The sequence below is a fragment of the Pan paniscus genome, chromosome 13 (genome assembly GCF_029289425.2).
Source record: "Pan paniscus chromosome 13, NHGRI_mPanPan1-v2.0_pri, whole genome shotgun sequence".
NCBI classification, from domain to species: domain Eukaryota; kingdom Metazoa; phylum Chordata; class Mammalia; order Primates; family Hominidae; genus Pan; species Pan paniscus.
Genome location: NC_073262.2, coordinates 37,822,276 through 37,845,434, shown reverse-complemented (window position 1 = coordinate 37,845,434; position 23,159 = coordinate 37,822,276). Strand labels below are relative to the sequence as shown.

The 23,159-nt window shown below is 39.2% G+C and overlaps 1 protein-coding gene across 1 annotated transcript in view; it reads left to right on the top strand.

The window, feature by feature from the left end:
- Positions 1–23,159, top strand: part of THSD7B (thrombospondin type 1 domain containing 7B) — a 914,353-nt gene that overhangs the window by 322,890 nt on the left and 568,304 nt on the right. Inside the window, exon 4 of the mRNA XM_024927960.4 lies at positions 7,521–7,769. Within this exon, the coding sequence (XP_024783728.3) occupies positions 7,521–7,769 (249 nt within the window). The remainder of the gene's footprint in view (positions 1–7,520; positions 7,770–23,159) is intronic.

Sequence of the window (23,159 nt, the reverse complement as noted above, 5' to 3'; positions counted from 1 at the left end):
ACATAGTACTGGAAGTCCTAGCCAGAGCAATCAGACGAAAGAACTCAAGGCATACAAATCAGAAAAGAGGAAGCCAGCCTGTCGCTATTTGCCGATGACATGATCATTTACCTAAAGCCTCCTGCAGAAAACTCCCAGAACTGATAAAAGAATTCAGCAAAGTTTCTGGATACAAAATTAATGTACATATATCAGTAGCTCTTCTATATACCAACAGCGACCAAGCTGAGAATCAAATCAAGAACTGAACTCCTTTTACAATAGCTGCAAAAACAAAACAAAACAAAATAAAACTAACCAAGGAAGTGAAAGACCTCTACAAGGAAAACTACAAAACACTGCTGAAAGAAATCATAGACGACACAAACAAATGGAAACACATCCCATGCTTATGGATGGGTAGAATCCATATCGTGAAAATGACCATACTGCCAAAAGCAATCTACAAATTCAGTGCAATTCCTATAAAATATACTACCATTATTCTTCACCAAATTAGAAAAAACAATTCTAAAATTCATATGGAACCAGAAAAGAGCCTGCATAGCCAAAGCAAGACTAAGCAAAAAGGACAAATCTGGAGTCATCACATTACCTGATTTCAAACTATATTATAAGGCCATAGTCACCAAAACAGCGTGGTACTGGTATAAAATAGGTACACAGGCCAGGCATGGTGGCTCACGCCTGTAATCCTAGCACTTTGGGAGGCTGAGGCAGGTGGATTGCCTGAGTTCAGGAGTTTGAGACCAGCCTGGGCAACACAGTGAAACCCTGTCTCTACTAAAATACAAAAAAGTGGCCAGGAATAGTGGTGTGTGCCTGTAGTCCTAGCTACTTGGGAGACTGAGGCAGGAGAATTGCTTGAACCCAGGAGGCGGAGGTTGCAGTAAGCTGAGATCGCACCACTGCACTCCAGCCTGGGTGACAGAGCAAGACTCTGTCTCAAAAAAATAAAAAATAAATTAAATTTAAAAAAAGGTGCATAGACCAATGGAACAGAATAGAGAACCCAGAAATAAACCCAAATACTTACAGCCAACTTATCTTCAACAAAGCAAACAAAAACATAAAATGAGGAAAGAACTCCCTTTTAAACAAATGGTACTGGGATAATTGGCTAGCCACACATAGGAGAATGAAACTGGATCCTCATCTCTCACCTTATACAAAAATCAACTTAAGATGGATTAAGGACTTAAATCTAGGGCATGAAACTTTAAAAATTCTGGAAGATAACATTGGAAAAACCCTTCTAGACATTGGCTTAGGCAAGGGTTTCATGACCAAGAACCCAAAAGCAAATGCAATCAAAACAAAAATAAATAGCTGGGACTTAATTAAACCAAAGAGCTTTTGCACAGCAATAGGAACCATCAGCAAAATAAACAGACAACCCGCAAAGTAGGAAAAACTCTTCACAATCTATACATGTGACAAAGTACTAATATCCAGATTCTACAATGAACTCAAACCAACAAGAAAAAACAATTCCATCAAAAAGTGGGCTAAGGACATAAATAGACAATTCTCAAAAGGAGATATACAAATGGCCAACAAACATTTGAAAAAATGTTGAACATCACTAATGATCAGCATTATGCAAATCAAAACCACAATGGGATATCACCTTACTCCTGCAAGAATGGCTGTAATAAAAAAATCAAAAAATATTAGTTGTTGTTGTGGATGCAGTGAACAAGGAACACTTCTGCCCTGTTGGTGGAAAATATAAACCAGTGTAACCACTATGAAAAACAGTGTGGAGATTCCTTAAAGAACTAAAAGTAGAACTACGATTTGATCCAGCAATCCTACTACCCAGAGGAAAATAAGTCATTATACGAAAAATATACTTGCACATGCATGTTTACAGCAGCACAATTCACAATTGCAAAATGTAGAACCAACCCAAATGCCCATCCATCAATGAGTGGATAAAGAAAGTGGTGTGTGTGCGTGTGTGTGTATATGTATATATACATATATATGTGTGTGTATATGTATATGTATATATACTAGTGTGTATATGTACATATATGTATATATACACACTAGTATATATACATATACACACATATATATATACACACATATATGTATATATATATGTGCGTGTGTGTGTATAAGATGAAATATGACTCAGCCATAAAAAGGAATGAATTAATGGCATTCACAGTGACCTGGATGAGATTGGAGACTATTACTCTAAGTCAAGTAACTCAGGAATGGGAAACCAAACATCATATGTCCTCACTCATAAGTGCGAGCTAAGTTATGAGGATGCAAAGGCATAAGAATGACACAAAGGACTTTGGGGACTCAGTGGGAAAGGGTGGGAAGAGAGTCAGGGATAAAAACAACAAATTGGGTGCAGTGTAGACTGCTTGGGTGATGGGTGCACCGAAATCTCACACATCACCACTAAAGAACTTTAGGAGTCCAAAGAGGGCAGATTACCTGAGGTCAGGAATTTGAGACCAGCCTGGCCAACAGGGTGAAGCCCAGCTCTAATAAAAATACAAAAAATTAGCTGGGTGTGGTGGTGCACCTGTAGGCCCAGCTACTTGGGAGGCTGAGACACGAGAATTCCTTAAACCTGGGAGGCAGAGGTTACAGTGAGCCAAGATTGTGCCACTGCACTCCAGCCTGGGTGACAGAGTTAGACTCAGTCTCAAAAAAAATTAGAAAAAGAAAAAAGAAAAAAGAACTTACTGATGTCACCAAACACCACTGTTCTCCAATAACTTATGAAAATAAAAAAATTAAAAAAATAAAAATTTAAAAAAAAAATATGGCAATACTACATGTGATCTGTATATACAGGTCTATACATATGAAAGTATAAAACATTTATACTTATTAATTATTATGTTTTTATATCTGAAATAATACAATCAATTTAAGGATAGCTATGTCTGAGGAGACAGAAATAAAACTAGAATTGCAAAGAACAGTAGGGATTTCACCAGTATTTGTAATTTTTTTATTATTTAAGGAAATTTGAACCAAATGTTAGTTTTGCTAGAAAGGTATGGAAGTATTTGTTATATTACTCTATTTTTCTATATGTGTGATGTATGATATAAAAGTAGTGGTAAATGGAATGCTAATGAACTGGAGGTAGTTTACCGCTGATTTTTATTTTATAAGAGCTTCTGCCCACATTTGTAAATAGGGAGATTTTCTTACATTTCCAGGGGAAGTAAGAATTACTAGCATAATTTTTGTTTCAAATATTTTCTTTATATTTAAATATTTGGGGAGTAATTTATAAAAGACAGCATGTTCTATACATGTGACAGGGGTCAAATTATCACAGCATCTTTTCTAAAAAGGCAAATCAACAGAATAGGTCTGTTTCATTAAGAAGATACATGATTTTCTACGAAAGGATCAATTTTCATTTCTGTGTGTGGACAAAAATTTTTGTTGTGGATTTTAGTTTGTAAGGTCATTCCAATTACACTAAAGGTTACTACAAATCTAAGGGGTGAGTAAATCACATTTTATTATTGTTTCTCTCTGCTGATAATGAAACTTAGCAGCTAAGAGGTTAAGGTCGTAATAATATATCGTGATGCAAAGTGCAGGACCCAGATATTTCTCATTCACCGTCTAATGTTCCTTTTACTGTTCCAGAAAAGGGAATCTTACTGATCAAATTAGACCAGAGCTCAACATGTTACCTTTTATTATTATTGTTTTAACCAAAGAGTGGGATAGTGAAAATAACATTAAAAATATGTTAATATGTAATCAATAGGACATATGCTATTTCTTGGAAAGAAAACAAGAATTAGGATCCCTTTTCGAAAATACAAAATCCTCAATTAATTCCTATAACTCCCTGCACATGCTCTTACTGTTGGAGACTTATTATCTGTTCTGCTGGTCCAGGAGGAAAAGTCAATGTGGGAAGGATGAGCAACAGAGAGTGAAAGCTGGTAAGTGGGAAGAAAGGAACCACTACTTTAGCTGTATACAGAGAATGAAATAGCATGGGGCTTTCTTTATGAAGGGAAAAATGAAATCAATCTTGGAAATTGAAATTCATTTTCTAAAAACATACACAAGTTATAAAACTCTTTTACATTTCTGCATTAGTTTGCTCGGGCTGTCGTAAGAAGTTCCACAAACTTGCTGGGTCAAACAACAGATTTTTATTTTATTTTATTTTATTCATTCATTCATTCATTCATTCACTCACTCACTTCTGGAGGCCGTAAGTCCAAGATCAAGGTGTGGGCAGCATTGCTTTTTTCTGAAGGCTCTCTCCTTGGCTTGTAGATGGCTGCCTTCCCGCTGTGTCTTCACATGGTCTTTCCTGTGTATGTGCCTGTGTGCTAATCTCTTATAAGGACACCAGTCATATTGGATTAAGGCCTACCCTATGCTTTATTTTAATCACCTCTTTAGTCACTCTATCTCCAAATAAGTTTGCAGTCTGAGGTCCCAGGGGTTATGACTTCAACATTAATTTTAGAGCAATGAAACTCAGCCTATAACAATTTCTGAAAAGTCAAAACATGGAAACTTCTTGTTGACTTACAGCTTTCTATTGTATTGCACAATAGAAAGAGGTGGTCCCCTCCCCCAGCCTCTGCTTTACTTGGCAACAGTGGCATTACTTTCTGTATTAGATGAGACATTTTCAGGAAAGGTTCTTTCTAGTGGATTTTGATCCCAGGCCCCAAAATTGTCACATTGAATTGAACAGTAACAATGAGACACTACGCTTTTCATTTTGAAAGGACTAATATTATCTAAATAGATTTTTAAAAAATAAAATATTGAGGCTGGGCTCGATCCTGGGCCAATCCTGGCACTTTGGGAGACCAAGTCAGGTGGATTGCTTGAACCCAGGAGCTCCAGACCAGCCTGGGCAACATGACAAAACCCCGTCTCCACAAAATATACAAAAATTAGACAGTTGTGGTGTTGTGCATCTGTAGTCCCAGCTACTCAGGAGACTGAGGTGGGAGGATCACCTGGGCCTGGGGAGGTCGAGGCTGCAATGAGCCCTGATTCCACTATTGCACCCAGCCTGAGTATCAGAGTGAGATCCTGTCTCAAAAAATAAATAAAATAAAATATTGGACCAGAGGAAGATTTAGCTTTTCCTCTATGAACACATTAACTCTCAATGGCTTAATGGGGGGTATAAATATGGAAATTTACTATCAGTATGGCCAAATATGAGCATATTTTACTCTGTCTTCTATAAGTGATCGCTCCCCCATTTATGTGTTTTCCCAAGTTAGAAATGAAACAATTTAAGACTTCTTTTTTTTTTGTTTTTTTGAGACTTTGCCCGTCACCCAGGCTGGAGTGTGGTGGTGCAGTCTCGGCTCCCTGTAGCCCCCTCCTCCCAGGTTCAAGCAATTCTCCTTCCTCAGCCTCCCAAGTAGCTAGGACTACAGGCACACACCACCACCATGCCTTGCTAATTTTTGTATTTTTAGTAGAGACAAGGTTTCATCGTGTTGGCCAGGCTGGTCTCGAACTTCTGACCTCAGGTGATCTGCCTGCCTTGGCCTCCCAAAGTGTTGGGATTATAGGCGTAAGCCACTACACCTGCTGCCCCTCCCCTTTTTTAAACCACATTCAGAGGAACCATTACCAAAATCTCTGTCAGTATTTGAACATTGACCCTTTCTTTAGTTTACATTCTTAGAATATTATCCTTTTCCTCCCAAAGTATTGGTTGCCTTTGACTGAATAGAGGAACTAATAACAAGGGACAAAAGGAACAGAATGCCAATTAATATTTGAAATATTATCTCCCAATATGAATCTGATTTCCCTCCACTTGAAATCATTTAATGCCTAATTAAACAAATTGCTTAGCCTGTGACAGGAAGCCCTTCCAGAGCAGCTTTCGAAGAACCCTCGTACCTTGTATCTATCTACATTCCTCCTCGCACTTTATGCTTCAGGAGAACAAATGGGCTCCTACGTTTCCCCAGTGGTGTGCTTACAAATGTTTAACAATCAGTTCTCAGGAGTTTGGGAGAGGAGGCTTGATTTGTAGCATTTGCCAATTTCTGTATTGTAAATACTCTGACTTTGGCCAATTTAAAGTTTACAGGAGGTCAAGTGGTTTGCAAATTCCTGAAAATTTAACAATTGGCTCCTGTGAGCAGGTAGAGCTAGCTCCAGTATACCACTGGTTCCCATCCCCAAAAGGTATGATTTCAAACCTTTGAATATGCTATCGTTTTACCTTAGAATAGTGTTTTCTCTGTGCCTGAGAAGCTCCCATTAATCTTTTAAAAATGTAGCTCAGGTGTCCTCTCTGAGCACCCTTCTGCCTTACCGGGGGTTCATCACTGCCTTGTCAGTGTTTCTCATCATTACAAATGCTTTTATGTTGGGCTGGTCACATTATCACATTATCTTTTTTATTTTAAATTTTTAGTATACTTTAAGTTTTAGGGTACATGTGCACAAAGTGCAGGTTTTTTACATATGTATACATGTGCCATGCTGGTATGCTGTACCCATTAACTCGTCATTTAGCATTAGGTATATCTCCTAATGCCACATTATCTTATCTTTTTATTTATTTACCTTTTTCCTAATTAGACTGTTGGTGCTTGATCACACACACATTTTGCCGATCAGGAAATTAATGCTCAGAGCCTAACAATATGAGGAAATATAACAGCACATTTTAAAAATTACCCAGTATTTACCACAATGGATAGGTGAATATTCTAAAGTTTATATTTACCTTTTTGATACTGTACAAATTACTTAGCCTTTCTGAGCCTAAATTTCTTTATCTATCTACAAAATGGATATAATAAAATGTAAACTCATGAGCTTGTTGTGAGAAAGTTATCTGTAAAGTGCAGCACAGTTGTGACACCTGAAAACCAGTCAATCCATGGTAATAGCAGGCTAACACCATGGGTGAAAGCAGTCTAGAAGGGCTGGGCGCGATGGCTCATGCCTGTAATCCCAGCACTTTGGGAGGCCAAGGTGGGTGGATCACTTGAGGTCAGGATTTCAAGACCAGCTTGTCCAACATGGTAAAACCCTGTCTCTACTGAAAATACAAAAATTAGCTGGGCATGGTGGTGTGTTTCTGTAGTCTCAGCTACTTGGGAGGAGGCTGAGGCAGGAGAGTTGCTTGAATCTGGGAGGCAGAGGTTGCATCACTGCACTCCAGCCTGGGTGACAGAGCAAGACTCCATCTCAAAAAAAAAAAAAAAAACAGCAGCCTAGAAGGACCCCCATTATTTCTAATAATAAGGATAATACTGATAAAGGTGGACCCATCTTAGATGTGTATCTTGCTAGAGTGAAGCAGCTTCACTGTTTCAGAAGAAATAAACATTCTTCAAATGTTACACTCTTCAATATTTTTCATGATGTCTCTAAAATTTTTTAAAAATCTTCCTATTAAACACTTAAATCAAATTTCAGAGTTTTTTTCTCATGGTAGGCACTTTATAATGTTAGTTGCATCCATTAATATATGGCCTCCTATTTTCTACTTCTGTTTTTTTCAGCCTTTGCCTTCAAGATTCCTTCCCATTGACTGTTCAGTCCTGCATCATGCCCAAAGACTGTGAAACCTCCCAGTGGTCCTCCTGGAGCCCCTGCTCCAAGACATGCCGTTCAGGGAGTCTCTTGCCAGGATTTAGGAGCAGGAGCCGGAACGTGAAGCACATTGCTATTGGAGGTGGAAAGGAGTGTCCTGAACTTCTTGAGAAAGAGGTCTGCATTGTTGAAGGAGAACTTCTGCAGCAATGTCCCAGGTATTATGCCTTTATGCCTTCTTTAGTGTGAGTGTTTTAATATATAACCTCATTTAATGTTATAGGAATGTTAACAGTAATGAAAGTAGCTGTGACTCATATTTATTGAGTCTTCACTCAGTATACAAGTTCCATACTTGGCAGCATAGGAGAGCAGGTTAAGATCATGGGCTTTGGTGTTGACTCCCTTGGTTTAAGTCCTGTTTCTGTGACTTTCTAATGATATGAATTTCTTCAAGTACTTAGTTAGAGTGCCTTAGTTTACCAGCAGTACTTAATTCATCCTGTGTTTGGCACATAGTAAATGCTCAGTAACCATTAGCTATTATTACCTAACACAACACACCTAATTCTCATAGAAACCTGAGAGGCCATTCATGGCATCTCCATTTTACAAATGAAGCTACTAATGTTCGGAGAGATTAAATAATTTCTGAAGTTATGTAGGTAAGGAGTGGCAGTACCCTGATTCTAACTCAGTTCCGTTTTCAAATCTTACTGCTGCTATGTGGTGTTCTTCAGTTCCAGAGTCCCTAGGGAGCCAGAGAATATTTGAGAAAGGATTTAACATATATTAATAGCTACATTTTAACAGCATTTTTTTTTGAGATAAAAACTCTTCTTGCCCAGGGTGGAGTGCAATGGTGTAATTATGGCTCACTTTAGCCTCCACCTCCTGGGCTCAAGAAATCCTCCCATCTCAGCCTCTCGAGTAGCTGGGACTATAGGCATGTGCTACAGTGTGTGCTACTATATATATTTTTTATTTTGTATAGAGATGGGGTCTCACTGTGTTGCCCAGGCTGGTCTCAAACTCCTGGGCTTAAGCGATACTCCCACCTTGGCTTCTCAAAGTGCTGGGATTGCAGGCTTGAGCCACCATGCTGTGCCTGGCCTACATTTTAACATCTTGATATCGGTTATACCCATCCAAAGACCTGGGTAAAGGCCTGCAGTATGTTTTCCTTTAGGTTGTTGGCTCACAGTGGGCCCAGTTTGGTAACAGACAGAAATCTGTTAGGGATGGATTTGTGATATTTCCTGCTGAACAGCTGCCCTGAACTGTATCTGTTAAATCTGTAGCTATTCAAGATAGGCATTTTTCTTATAGTTTCTTGTAACTTCTATGACTAGAAACTCATTTCTGCAGCCAAAAATAAAGTAAGGAAAAAATAGTTTTCTGTATGAATTAGTGATTTGGTGATGTGTGAAGGGTATGGGTTACTGACCCAACAGGTTCTGGTGGTGGGCTGCAGCCTGGCTCTTCCTGAAACCTGATATGAGGTGTGCATTAGAAAGGCAGGTTTCTGTTGTCAAAACTCTTAGCCACTCACATCCCCACTTCCCAATTGGAACCAGTGTTGATTGAACACAGTTCCTTATATTCTTATTGTTAATTTTTTGCTAAAATGACCCCTTAGATTTGTATCATTCCTTATCTCAAATGCAGAAGATGGAGATGGAGATGCAGTGCATGCCTCTTTACCACAAACTCTCAGCCTCACAGAACCCTTCCTCGTTGTGTTGTGTTGAGTCTCTGAAAACACTAATTTTGGAGTAAAACAGAAGCTTGAAAATGGCATAACTCTGAGATCCCTGTCCCTTTTAACATTGAAATACCTGGATTAAAATTGTATCTTCGTCACTTACTAGCAGTATGATCTTGAACAAGCTATGCAACTTTTCCAAGACATTTACTTTTTCAGTGGAATGCATCTGATAATACTGCCTGTGTGGCAGGCTTGAAAGGCTGAAGACCAGGCATGTGAAATGCCAGGCCCAGGGCTTAGCACATAGGTGGCGCTGCAAGAAGGATGACCACTATTGTTGCTATTTGCAGGTGTATTTGTTTCCTCCAGAAAGAGAGTATCTCTTTTCCTTAGCATACAATAATAATTTCATGAGGTAGAAACATATTTCTTCTAGATAATTGGGAAATCTTATTTCCCTTCAGAGGCTTACTTCAGAAGGCTTCTTAATGGTATACAGGCAGGAATAAAATCTGGGTTTCATGATGACCTTGACATTGATGCCTCTATCCTTCGTTTTTTTTTTTCATGGGATAGCTAATATTCTCTACCTGATACTTTCAAATGTTTGTGATTTATAGGCAATCCTTTTTTAATAACAATTACAGTTCTCTTGGAAGTCAGAATGGTACCTCCCTGTCAATGCTGAGAAAACTGAACTACATCTATGTTTGTTAAACAATGCCTACCTTTTATCAAGTACCTACTGTTGGCCAATAATTATAGCAGAGTTATAAATTAACTAATTAAATATAAATAATATTTAGTGTGACATGGAACATTTTTGAGAGTGAAAGGGATGTAAATTGGCATTAAGATTCAAGCACAAATTTACTCAACTCTGAAGCCAGTATTCTTTCCATTATATCACACTGACTTTCATGATAGGCACAGTAAAGATATGCACTAAGATAAGGGTATACCTACTAATATACATGCATTTGTGTGCATCATATTTTTTTCAACAAGATAATGTGGAAAGTAATAATTCAGGATGTACCCAAGATGAGTTTCTGTATGGATCTTCATTTGATAGAACATTAGTGTCTGAAAATAGAGGCTGACAGACTTCACTGGTGATGAACCTGGCCCTCTAGTTCTACTGTTTGAAAATGTCGCTAAGTTTGACACACACACACACACACACACACACACACACACACTTTTAAAACGGTGAAACTATAGGAAATAGGAGTATTGGAGAATTAACTGAAATACCAATCAACCAGTGTTCCATAGGGAGAAAAATGTAACTAATGATTCTACTTGGTTGTGGGAAGGAGAATACATAAGTAACAGCAACTAAACATCAGCTAACATTTTAATTTGTCTGAAATCTGGACTGTGGTCTCTACCATGGGAAAGCATAGAGGCTATGTACTAACATTTGTTTTTGGTTTTATATTAGTGATTAAAATTCATTGTTAACAAGGGAAAGGAAAATGAAAATCTGTTAGGGAACAGAAATTCTCGTTTCCTTTCACAGAACTCATAAGCAAGTCATGTGCATCAAGCAAGTTAATTCACCTTATTTCTCCCCAAGAAGTAAATGCATGCCTATTTGATTCTTCATAGTGTTTTTTAAAAATCTTTTAGAGTACTGTTTGACTTTTACCCTTCTGCTCTCTTTGCTATTTGAGATGTGTTTGTTCCTTCAACAAATACACATTAAGCCCTTGCTATATGCCAAACACTATGTTAAGCATTTGAGATACCTCAGAGAACACAACAGACAAACTTCCCTCACGCCCCGGAACCTAAATTTTAGTGAAAATACACCAAATAAATAATATAAACGGTCCACTTGGTGGAAGAGCTATGGAAAAAATAAAACATCCAATAAGATAAAGCTAGAGGCTCTGGAATGCTGTGATGAGGGGTCAGCACAGGTGATGAAATTAAACAATGTCCCTAGAAAAGCATCATTTGAACAAGCAGGATTTGAGGAGGTAGGAAAATCAAAGAAGTAAATAAATTACTCAGGAAATTAGGGGAAAAATATTTCAAGAACAAGGTATAGGTAGAAAAGTGCTCTAGTCCTTGGATATTAATAAATCTTCAGTTGCATAGCTTTGGGGGATACTCTTCTCATTGTTCGACTGTCCAGCATTTTCACACTAAACACTATGAGTGACCATCCCTAAGGCATGACTCCATGAAGGGAATTGTAACTAACAGGAGATCATTCGAGAAGCATTCCCTGGGGCCACCACACTACCAAGTAGTTGCTTTGGAGCAACTAATTTAACTTGAAAGGAGACAGAGACAGTTCATGTTATGCTATCTTGGGAAATTTTAGAACTACATGAAAATTAGCATTGTATAGCCTTAAGTTTGTTTCAAAGTTGTAGTTTTTGACTAAGGCATATATAGACCCCAGGAAACCTCTTCCTTCAGTCTATTTGTAATTTTATGGACCTCCCCAACCTCTAGTGTGTCATTAAACACTCACAGTGTATACTATGGGTAGGGAATGGACATGAGAGAGAGGATAAATTTGCTTGTCAGTTGCCACCTTGGCTCTTGGTGTGGTTGTCCCCTGTCACTGGGCATCATGATCTTGGATATCATGTTATTCTGTGTCCCCAAACATGATGAGATAGGAGTCATTTAGGATACCTTGGCACTTGGGCACTTTCCTTTGTCCTGACTAACATCTAAAATATTATATCCCAGATCTCAACTAAGGGGAAGGCAAAAAGCATTCTAACACTGCAGGATGAGGCAGTACTGTTTAGTAGATGGGGTAAAGAAAGACAAAGAACATAGAGCTGTAATAGTGTAAATGCTTCATGTCAGAGAGCTGAGACACAGCCTGATTCTGGAACAGCTATGATTCCAGATCTCTTGCGCTTTAATAGAGAGGCCCATTCTGGTGAAAGACACTGTAACACATTTGAATATTGGAAAAACATCAGCTGCAAACATCTTTCTTAGAAGCGACACCTCAGATGACCTACCAGCAACTCCTACCACCCCACTGGGAGACGACAGTTTTCATACGAAAATGGCTGTTCTGTCTCTTAAATTATCATTTAGAGTATGGAATCGAATGTAAGACAGAACTATTAAATGGTGACAGTGACCAATACCAAGTAAAACTCTTAAGAAAATCTCAGGCAGAAGCTGCACAGCTGAGAGTATTACCTAGTCTTTGTGATATTACTACATAGAAAAGCCAACGTGTAAAATATCATTCCAATACTCTGGTCCGGCACTGAATAGATGGGCTCTTTTATTTCATCCTGACTTGTTTCTGGTATGTATTAATTTATCCTTATTTTGCATGGACTAGAGATCCTTTAAAATAAGTCTGTTTGTGCAAATTTATGCTGAGAGATCTATCTGGGCACCCTGCACCCCACTTTGATTTGCTTGTGAAACAAACCCCTGAGACCAGCCTTGTTCTCCCTAACATCTTTTTGAGGCACTGTACCTAATTTTAGATTTTCTAGACATCCTTTTTTTCTTGAGAAAACCCTGGGTATTAGTTGATGAATTTTTAGATAAATATTGAAGCCAGGGATAGTGCCAAGAAAAAGGATGATAGGTGAAATCTTGGCGTGGTTGTTCACCTCCTTTGCCTTTTGAAACAGAGTGCTGTGTTGTGAAGGGATGTTTGTTCAAAACCTGCTTTGGCCTGTCACTGTGTTAACCACTGGAGAACTCATAAAACAGAGAACTTCCAGTCTGTGTTCACTTAGGTTATTTGTCTTAAGAATCTTGTTTGATGTACTCTTTCAAAACTATTGGGTTGCTGCAAAAGTAATTGCAGTTTTTGCCATGGAAAGCAATGGCAAAAACTGCAATTACTTTTGCACCAACCTTACAGATGGCCCAGAACACGACAATCGTGTCCTTTAAGAGTGCTTAATAGTAATGTCCCAACACATCATCTCATACATATGGATAGGACTATTTTGTTTGTTTGTTTCCTTTTCCTTAGAAAGAGTAGCACCTAGAAAAGTGCCTGGCTCATAGTAAATGCTCACCAAACATTGAAGGAATAAATAAATGAAGGTTAAAATGTGGAGTAGCTCCAGAACAGTATTATACACTCGGCACTTTATTTCATGTTTACCTTTATTATATAGTAAGTATGACAGACTCAAAGGTATTTTAAAATAAAGAACAGCTGAAATTGGCATCATCAAGGTCAAAAAAGGACATGCACCCAAGACAAGGATGGACCCAGGAAGCTTGCCACAGTTCCACAATCCTGCTGATGCTGCATCCAGCTTTCCAGATAAAAAATCTCTGTTGTCATTGGTTATGAGGGTTACTTCAAAAAAGGTGAGGAATGATATCATAGTCTGAATTTGTCCAAGTTTTCCTTCTAGCACACACATCACTTGTTACATCTTTTAAATCTTCTCCTATTAGTTTTCTTTTCGTTGTCGTTTGTTTTGAAATGGACTCTCCCTCTGTCTCCCAGGCTGGAATGGAGTGGCGTGATCTCAGCTCACCACAACCTCTGCCTCCTGGGTTCAAGTGATTCTCCCACCTCAGCCTCCCAAGTAGCTGGGATTACAGGCATGTGCCACCATGCCTGGCTGATTATTGTATTTTTAGTAGGGACGAGGTTTCATCATGTTGTCCAGGCAGGCTAGTCTCAAACTCCTGATCTCAAGTGATCCACAGGCCTTCGCCACCCAAAGTCCTGGGATTACAGGCATGAGCCACCATGCCGGCCTTCCATTGATTTTCTATCACAGCACCGAACACTCTTCACATAGTAGGTATTTAATAAATGGTTATCAGATAAATTAACAGATTCTCTAAGGAAGCTTTTCAAAAATTGTTTAAGAAGCTTTTCTCCAGCTATTTAGAAGTAGAGCTAGCAGGAGTTTATTTTCATATCCCAGTGGCACCTGGAACACCAGCGAGACAGAACCATTCACTCTCCTGGAAAGGGGGCTGAAGGCGGGGAGCCAAGTGGTCTAGCTCAGCGGATCCCACCCCTATGGAGCCCAGCAAGCTAAGATCCACTGGTTTGAAATTCTCGCTGCCAGCACAGCAGTCTGAAGTCGACCTGGGATGCTCAAGCTTGGTGGTGGGAGGGGTGTCCGCCATTACTGAGGCTTGAGTAGGTGGTTTTCCCCTCACAGTGTAAACAAAGCTGCTGGGAAGTTCAAACTGGGTGGAGCCCACCACCGCGCCACAAAGCTGCTGTAGCCAGACTGCCTGTCTAGATTTCTCCTCTTTGGGCAGGGCATCTCTGAAAGAAAGGCAGCAGCCCCAGTCAGGGGCTTATAGATAAAACTCCCATCTCCCTAGGACAGAGCACCTGGGGGAAGGCGCGGCTGCGGTCACAGCTTTAGCAGACTTAAACATTCCTGCCTGCAGGCTCTGAAGAGAGCAGCTGACCTCCCAGCACAGCACTCAAGCTCTTAAGTGCTTTGATTCTTAAGACAAATAACCTAAGTGAACACAGACTGGAAGTTCTCTGTTTTAAGGGACAGACTGTCTCCTCAAGTGGGTCCCTGACCCCCATGCCTCCTGACTTGGAGACACCTCCCTGCAGGAGTTGAGAGACACTTCATACAGGAGAGTTCCAACTGGCATCTGGTGGGTGCCCCTCTGGGATGAAGCTTCCCGAGGAAGGAACAGGTAGCAATCTGCTGTTCTGCAGCCTCTGCTGGAGATACCCAGGCAAACAGAGCCTGAAGTGGACCTCCAGCAAACTCCAGCAGACCTGCAGCAGAGGGGCCTGACTGTTAGAAAAACTAACAAACAAAAAGGAATAGCATCAACATCAACAAAAAGGATATCCACACAAAAACCCCATCAGAAGGTCACCAACATCAAAGACCAAAGTTAGATAAATCCATGAAGATGAGGAAAAGCTAGTGCAAAAATGCTGAAAATTCCAAAAACCAGAATTCCTCTTCTCCTTCAACGGATCACAACTCCTCGTCAGCAGGGGAACAAAACTGGATGAAGAATGAGTTTGACGAATTGACAGAAGTAGGCTTCAGAAGATGGGTAATAACAAACTCCTCCCAGCTAAAGGAGCATGTTCTAACCCAACACAAGGAAGCTAAGAACCTAAAAGTTTAAAGGAATCTCACTAACTAGAATAACCAGTTTAGAGAAGAATATAAATGACCTGATGGATCTGAAAAACACAGCATGAGAACTTCATGAAGCATACACAAGTATCAATAGCTGAATCGATCAAGGGGAAGAAAGGATATCAGAGATTGAAGATCAACTTAATGAAATAAAGCATGAAGACAAGATTAGAGAAAAAGCATGAAAAGGAAAGAACAAAGCCTCCAAGAACCATGGAACTATGTGAAAAGACCAAACCTACATTTGATTGGTGTATCTGAAAGTGACAGGGAGAATGGAACCAAGTTGGAAAACACTCTTCAGGATATTATCCAGAAGAACTTCCCCAACCTAACAAGACAGACCAACATTCAAATTCAGGAAATACAGAGAACACCACAAAAATACTCCTCAAGAAGAGCAACCCCAAGACACAAAATCGTCGGATTCACCAAGGTGAAGGAAAAAATGTTGAGGGCAGCCAGAGAGAAAGGTCTGGTTACCCACAAAGGGAAGCTGATCAGACGGAGAGTGGATCTCTCTTCAGAAACCCTACAAGCTAGAAGAGAGTGGGGGCCAATATTCAACATTTTTAAAAGAATTTTCAAGCCAGAATTTCATATCCAGCTAAACTAAGCTTCATAAGTGAGGGAGAAATAAAATCCTTTACAGACAAGTAAATGCTGAGAGATTTTGTCACAAACAGGCCTGCCTTACAAGAGCTCCTGAAGGAAGCACTAAATATGGAGACGAAAATCCAGTACCAGCCAATGCAAAAACATACCAAGTTGTAAAGACCATTGACACTATGAAGAAACTGCATCAACTAAAGGGCAAAATAACCAGCTAGCATCATAATGACAGGATCAAATTCATACATAACCATATTAACCTTAAATGTAAATAGGCTAAGTGCCCCAATTAAAAGACACAGACTGGCAAATTAGATAAAGAGTCAATACCCATCAGTGTGTTGTATTCAGGAGACCCATCTCACATGCAGGCACACATAGGCTGAAAATAAAGGGATGGAGGAATATTTACCAAGCAAATAGAAAGAAAAAAAAAAAAGAAGCAGGGGTTTCAATCCTAGTCTCTGATAAAACAGACTTTAAACCAACAAAGATAAAAAAAATCAAAGAAGGGCATTACGTAATGGTAAAGGGATAAACGCAACAAGATGAGCTAACTGTTGTAAATATATATGCACTTAACACAGGAGCATCCAGATTCATAAACCAAGTACTTAGAGACCTACAAAGAGACTTAGACTCCTACACAATAATAGTGGGAGACTTTAACACTCCACTGTCAATATTAGATCAACAAGACAGAAAATTAACAAGGATATTTAGGACTTGAACTCAGCTCTGAACCAAGTGGACCTAATAGACATCTACAGAACTCTCCACTCCAAATCAACAGAATATACATTCTTCTCAGCACCACATCACACTTATTCTAAAATTGACCATGCCATTGGAAGTAAAACACTCCTCAGCAAATGTAAAAGAACAGAAATCATAACAAACAGTCTCTCAGACCACAGTGCAATCAAATTAGAACTCAGGATAAGAAACTCTTTCAAAACCGCACAAGTACATGGAAGCTGAACAACCTGCTCCAGAATGACTACTGGGTAAATAATGAAATTAAGGCTGAAATAAATAAGTTCTTTGAAACCAGTGAGAACAAAGACACAACATACCAGGATCTCTGGGACACAGCTAAAGCACTATTTAGAGGGAAATGTATAGCACTAAATGCAGACAGGAGAAAGTAGGAAAGATCTAAAATCGACACCATAAGTGTCGAACATCACAAGTAAAAAGAACATCACAAGTAAAAGAACTAGAGAAGCACGAGTAAACAAATTCAAAAGCTAACAGAAGACAAGAAATAACTAAGATCAGAGCAGAACTGAAGGAGATAGAGACACGAAAAACCCTTCAAAAAAATCAATGAATCCAAGAGCTGGTTTTTTGAAAAGATTAACAAAATGATAGATGGCTAGCCAGACTAATAAAGAATAAAAGAGAGAAGAATCAAATAGACACAATAAAAAATGATAAAGGGGATATCACCACTGATCCCATAGAAATACAAACTACAACCAGCGGATACTATAAACATCTCTATGCAAATAAACTAAAAAATCTACAAGAAATGGATAAATTCCTGGACACTTACACCCTCCCAAGACTAAACCAGGAAGAAGTCAAATCCCTGAATAGACCAATGACAAGTTCTGAAATTGAGGCAATAATTAATAGCCTACCAACCAAAAAAATTGCAGGACCAAACGGATTCACAGCCGAATTCTACCAGAGGTTCAAAGAGGAGCTGGCACCATTCCTTCTGAAACTATTCCAAACAATAGAAAAAGAGGGAATCCTCCCTAACACATTTTATGAGGCCAGCATCATCCTGATACAAAAACCTGGCAGAGACACAACAACAACAAAAAAATTTCAGGCCAATATACCTGATGTATTGATGTAAAAATCCTCAATAAAGTACTGGCAAATCGAATCCAGCAGCACAGCAAAAAGTTTATTCACCATAATCAAGTCAGCTTCATCCCAGGGATGCAAGGCAGATTCAACGTATGCAAATCAATAAACGTAATCCATCACATAAACAGAACCAATGACAAAAACCACATAATTATCTAGATAGACGCAGAAAAGCCCTTCAATAAAATTCAACACCCCTTCATGCTATAAACTCAATAAACTAGGTATTGATGGAACATATCTCAATAATAAGAGCTATTTATTACAAACCCACAGCCAATATCATACTGAACGAGCAAAAACTAGAAGCATTCCCTTTGAAAACCTGCACAAGACAAGGATCCCCTCTCTTACCACTCCTATTCAATATAATATTGGAAGTTCTGGCCAGGGCAATCAGGCAAGAGAAAGGAATGAAGGGTATTCAAATAGGAAGTCAAATTGTCTCTGTTTGCAGATGACATGATTGTATATTTAGAAAACCCCATTGTCTCAGCCCAAAATCTCCTTAAGCTGATAAGCAATTTCAGCAGTCTCAGGATACAAAATCAATGTGCAAAAATCACAAGGATTCCTATAAATCAATAATAAACAGCCAAATCATGAGTGAACTCCCATTCACAGTTGCTACAAAGAGAGTAAAATACCTAGGAATACAACTTACAATGGATGTGAAGGACCTCTTCAAGGAGAACTACAAACCACTGCTCAAGGAAATAAGAGAGGACACAAACAAATGGAAAAACATTCCATGCTCCTGGATAGGAAGAATCAATATCATGAAAATGGCCATACTGCCCAAAGTAATTTATAGATTCAGTGCTATCCCCATCAAGGTACCATTGACTTTCTTCACAGAATTAGAAAAAAACTACTTTAAATTTCATGTGGAACCAAAAATACCCCATATAGCCAAGAGATATCCCAAGCAAAAGGAACAAAGCTGGAGGAATCACGCTACCTGACTTCAAACTATACTACAAGGCTACAGTAACCAAAATAGCATGTTACTGGTACCAAAACAGATATATAGACCAATGGAGCAGAACACAGACCTCAGAAATAATGCCACACATCTACAATCATCTGATCTTTGACAAACCTGACACAAACAAGCAATGGGGAAAGGATTCCCTGTTTAATAAATGGTGTTGGGAAAACTGGCTAGCCATATGCAGAAAACTGAAACTGGACCCCTTCCTTACACCTTATACAAAAATTAACTCAAGATGGATTAAAGACTTAAACATAAGACCTAAAACTATAACACCCTGGAAGAAAACCTAGGCGATAGCATTCGGGACATAGGCATGAGCAAAGACTTCATGACTAAAACACCAAAAGCAATGGCAGCAAAAGCCAAAATTGACAAATGGGATCTAATTAAGCTGAAGAGCTTCTGCACAACAAAAGAAACTATCATTAGAGTGAACAGGAAACCTACAGAATGGGAGAAAATTTTTCTATCTATCCATTTGACAAAGGACTAATATATAGAATCTACAAGGAACTTAAACAAATTGCAGGAAGAAAACAACCCCAATAAAAAGTGGTCAAAGGATATGAACAGACATTTCTCAAAAGAAGACATTTATGCGGCCAACAAACATATGAGCAAAAGCTCATCGTCACTGGTCATTAGAGAAATGCAAATGAAAACCACAATGAGATACCATCTCATGCCAGTTAGAATGGTGATCGATTGAAAGTCAGGAAACAACAGATGCTGGAGAGGATGTGGAGAAATAGGAATGCTTTTACACTGTTGGTAGGAGTGTAAATTAGCTAAACCATTGTGGAAGTCAGTGTGGTGATTCCTCAAGGATCTAGAACAGGAAATACCATTTGACCCAGCAATCCCATTACTGGTTATATACCCTAAGGATTATAAATCATTGTACTATAAAGGTACAGGCACACATATGTTTATTGCAGCACATTCACAATAACAAAGGCTTGGAACCAACCCAAATGCCCATCAATAGGCCGAATAAACAAAATGTAGCACATATACAACATGGAATACTATGCAGCCATAAAAAAGGATGAGTTCATGTCCTTTGCAGGGACTTGGACGAAGCTAGAAACCATCATTCTCAGCAAACTAACACAGGAACAGAAAACCAAACACTGCATGTTCTCACTCAAAGTGGGAGTTGAACATTGAGAACACATGGACACAGGGAGGAGAAGGTCACACACTGGGGCCTGTCATGGGGTGGAGGGCTAAGGGAGGGATAGCATTAGGAGAAATACGTAACGTAGATGATGGGTTGATAGGTGCAGCAAACCACCACGGCACGTGTATCCCTATGTAACAAACCTGCACGTTCTGCACATGTATCCCAGAATTTGAAGTATACCACTAATAACAAAAGTAGAGGAGTCATGACCTGGATTCTCCAGGTACTGTTTTAGAAAAGAAACAATAGATTTCAAAGAATCTGGAATTGTTTCAATAGAAGACTCTTGCTTTTTTATTGCATTTGTCTATTACTGAGGTATTATTTCACGAGTCCACATTGTGCCACTTAAAGACCTCCTGGATGGAAGATTTGCTCCCCAGTTAGTGTAAGAAAGTTAACATACTGCTAAGTGCTGTATATGGCGATAGAAGTCTATTAATAATACATGTGTGGAGTTTGGCTGGCAAAGTCATTTGCACTTCACAGTAGTTTCCGTAATCAATAGTCCCACTTTATCCAATAAAAAATTACTGGAGCATAAAATGTATAAAGCTTGATCAGTTCTCTTTATTTTAGTCATCTGTTCAGCAAAAAATGACAAGTTAATTCTTTTCTAAATGCATTTACAGCTTTAAAAGGACAACAGACATTATCATAAATTAGTCATGCTGCAGTACACTGATTTTTAATATACACATGCATTTAATATGAATACCTTGCACTAGGGTTTCAATTCCAAGAATGTTTGCAAATCTATATGTGCTCAGTCAAAACATGACCATTAACTAATGCAATTATTCTTTCAATCTGTCATCATTAAATCACTTAAAATTCTATTTTGTGTTGTTCTGCTTTAAATCTAAGCTTTTAGAAGAAGGAGCAAAGAAACCCACACTTTTAAGCAATTCCAAGCCTTTATGAAAGTGATAAAGTTTAGATTTCAAAGGACAGAGGTTGCTGTCTGGCTGTGATGGTCCTGGTTCTATTTTAAGAATAGTTTCTTAAATGTGCCTACTTTTCTAATTTTGGCTTTGCTAATTTAGGATGCCTCTACTTATTGCTTCACAGCTATAAATGCCTTCCTTCTTTTGTCCCCCTTTCCTCCCTCAATTTAGAAAATATTTTAATTATGTGATTCCTTCGGTGGGACAGCATCACTATCAGGAAGTCAAGCCAGCCACTTGAGTTGTTTAATTCTAACTAAGGTCTAGACTCAGCTTCTCTAATCCAAAGTTTGTGTCCTGTATCTCTTTATGAGGACGTGTATTTCCACAGTTACAGGAGGGTCCTTTCTTTGATTAATTTTGATTTGTCATTTTAAGCTGCATCTAGCTTTTGAGAATGATAACACATTAAATCTTAACTGTTTCTACTCATGCAGATACACTCATGAACCATTTCCTGAGTAGACTTAAATTATAAACTAAACATAGAGAAATTGGGCAATGAGTATCAGGCATGGGGGGATAAAAGTTCAGAAGACAGATGCTAGGAGGTAAATGAAGAAAAATGAAATGTCACAGCTATAATACGTGATGTCCTTAATATTTGTGATTTTGTTCCCTTTCCTGAGCTGTCTTACCTAAGAATTCAGTGCCAGGAAATTTTGCTGCTAATACGTGGGTCAAAAACAAATTTGGAATCATCCATCACTACTCTCTCTCATTCCAGGTCTAATCCACTAGAAGGTTGTCTCCACCTTCAAAATATATCCCGAATCTGATCTCTTTGCCCTACATTCACTATGACTGCTGCAGTGGAACCCACCATCCTTTCTCCTAGACCGGCAAAGACCTTCAAATATATAATTTCTTCCACCTCCCTGGCTCCCACAGCCTATTACTTCCCTCAATAGCCAGGTGATCCTTAAAAAATTAAAATCACATCATCATGTTACCATTCTTCCCGAAATTGTCCAACGATTTTCCAGCATATTTGGAATAACACTCACAATCTATCCTCTGGCCCAGTGTTCAAGCTTTTTGGTACCAGTGACCAGTTTTGTGGAAGATAATTTTTCCATGAACTTGGAAAGGGGGATGGTTTCAGGATGATTCAAGTGCATTACTTTTATTTATTTTGCATGTTATTTCTATCATTATCACATTATAATGAAATAATTATACAACTCACCATAATGTAAAATCAGTAGGAGCGCTGAGCTTGTTTTCCTGCAACTAGACAGTCCCATCTGGGGGTGGTGATGGGAGACAGTGATGGATCATCAGGCGTGAGATTCTCATAAGGAGCGCGCAACCTAGATCCCTCTCTTGTGCAGTTCGCAATAGGGTTTGCACTCCTGTGAGAATCGAATGCTGCTGCTGATCTAACAGGAGGCAGAGCTCGGTGGCAATGTGAGTGATGGGGAGTGGCTGTAAATACAGATGAAGCTTCACTTGCTCACCTGCTGCTCACCTCCTGCTGTGAGACCTGGTTCCTAACAGGCCGCTGACCAGTACTGGTCTGTGGCTTGGGTGTTAGGGACCCCTGCTCTGGCCTATGAGGTTCCACATAACGTGACTCTTGACTACTCTTTATATCCTGTCTCTACTATTCTCCCCTTGACCCACCTGTCTTAACCACACTGGCTGCTGTGCTATTTCTAGATGGTGCTGGGCACTCTGCCTCCCTGGGGACTTTGAACAGGCTGCCCTTTTCTCTGCCCAGAACACCACTTGCCCACCATCCTTATGCTCACTCCCTCATTTTATTCAGGACTCTGAGGATTTCCCTCGTCATGGCACTGAAATATCTCTCCTCATCCATCTCTCTCTCCCCACCCGGTAACTGGTGCCATGCCATGTATTGATGCATTTATGTCTGTCTATCCCACCAGAAGGTAATCTTCCCAAGGTCAGGGGCTTTCTCTCTCTCACTGCTGTGTCTCTGTTGTCCTCGGTGCTTAGCTGTGGCTCAACAATTACTTGTTGAAAGAAAGGATAAGTGAATGCATGGATGAGTAAGTGATTCACTTACTGTTTGGACAGGCCTATTTCTTTGTCTAGTCAAACTGCTTTTTAGCACTTTTCAGGCTTCAGTCTTCCATCCATGTGTTTATCTTAACTAAAATGTTCTTGTAGGAGTTATTCTTCCTGTGCATCCAGT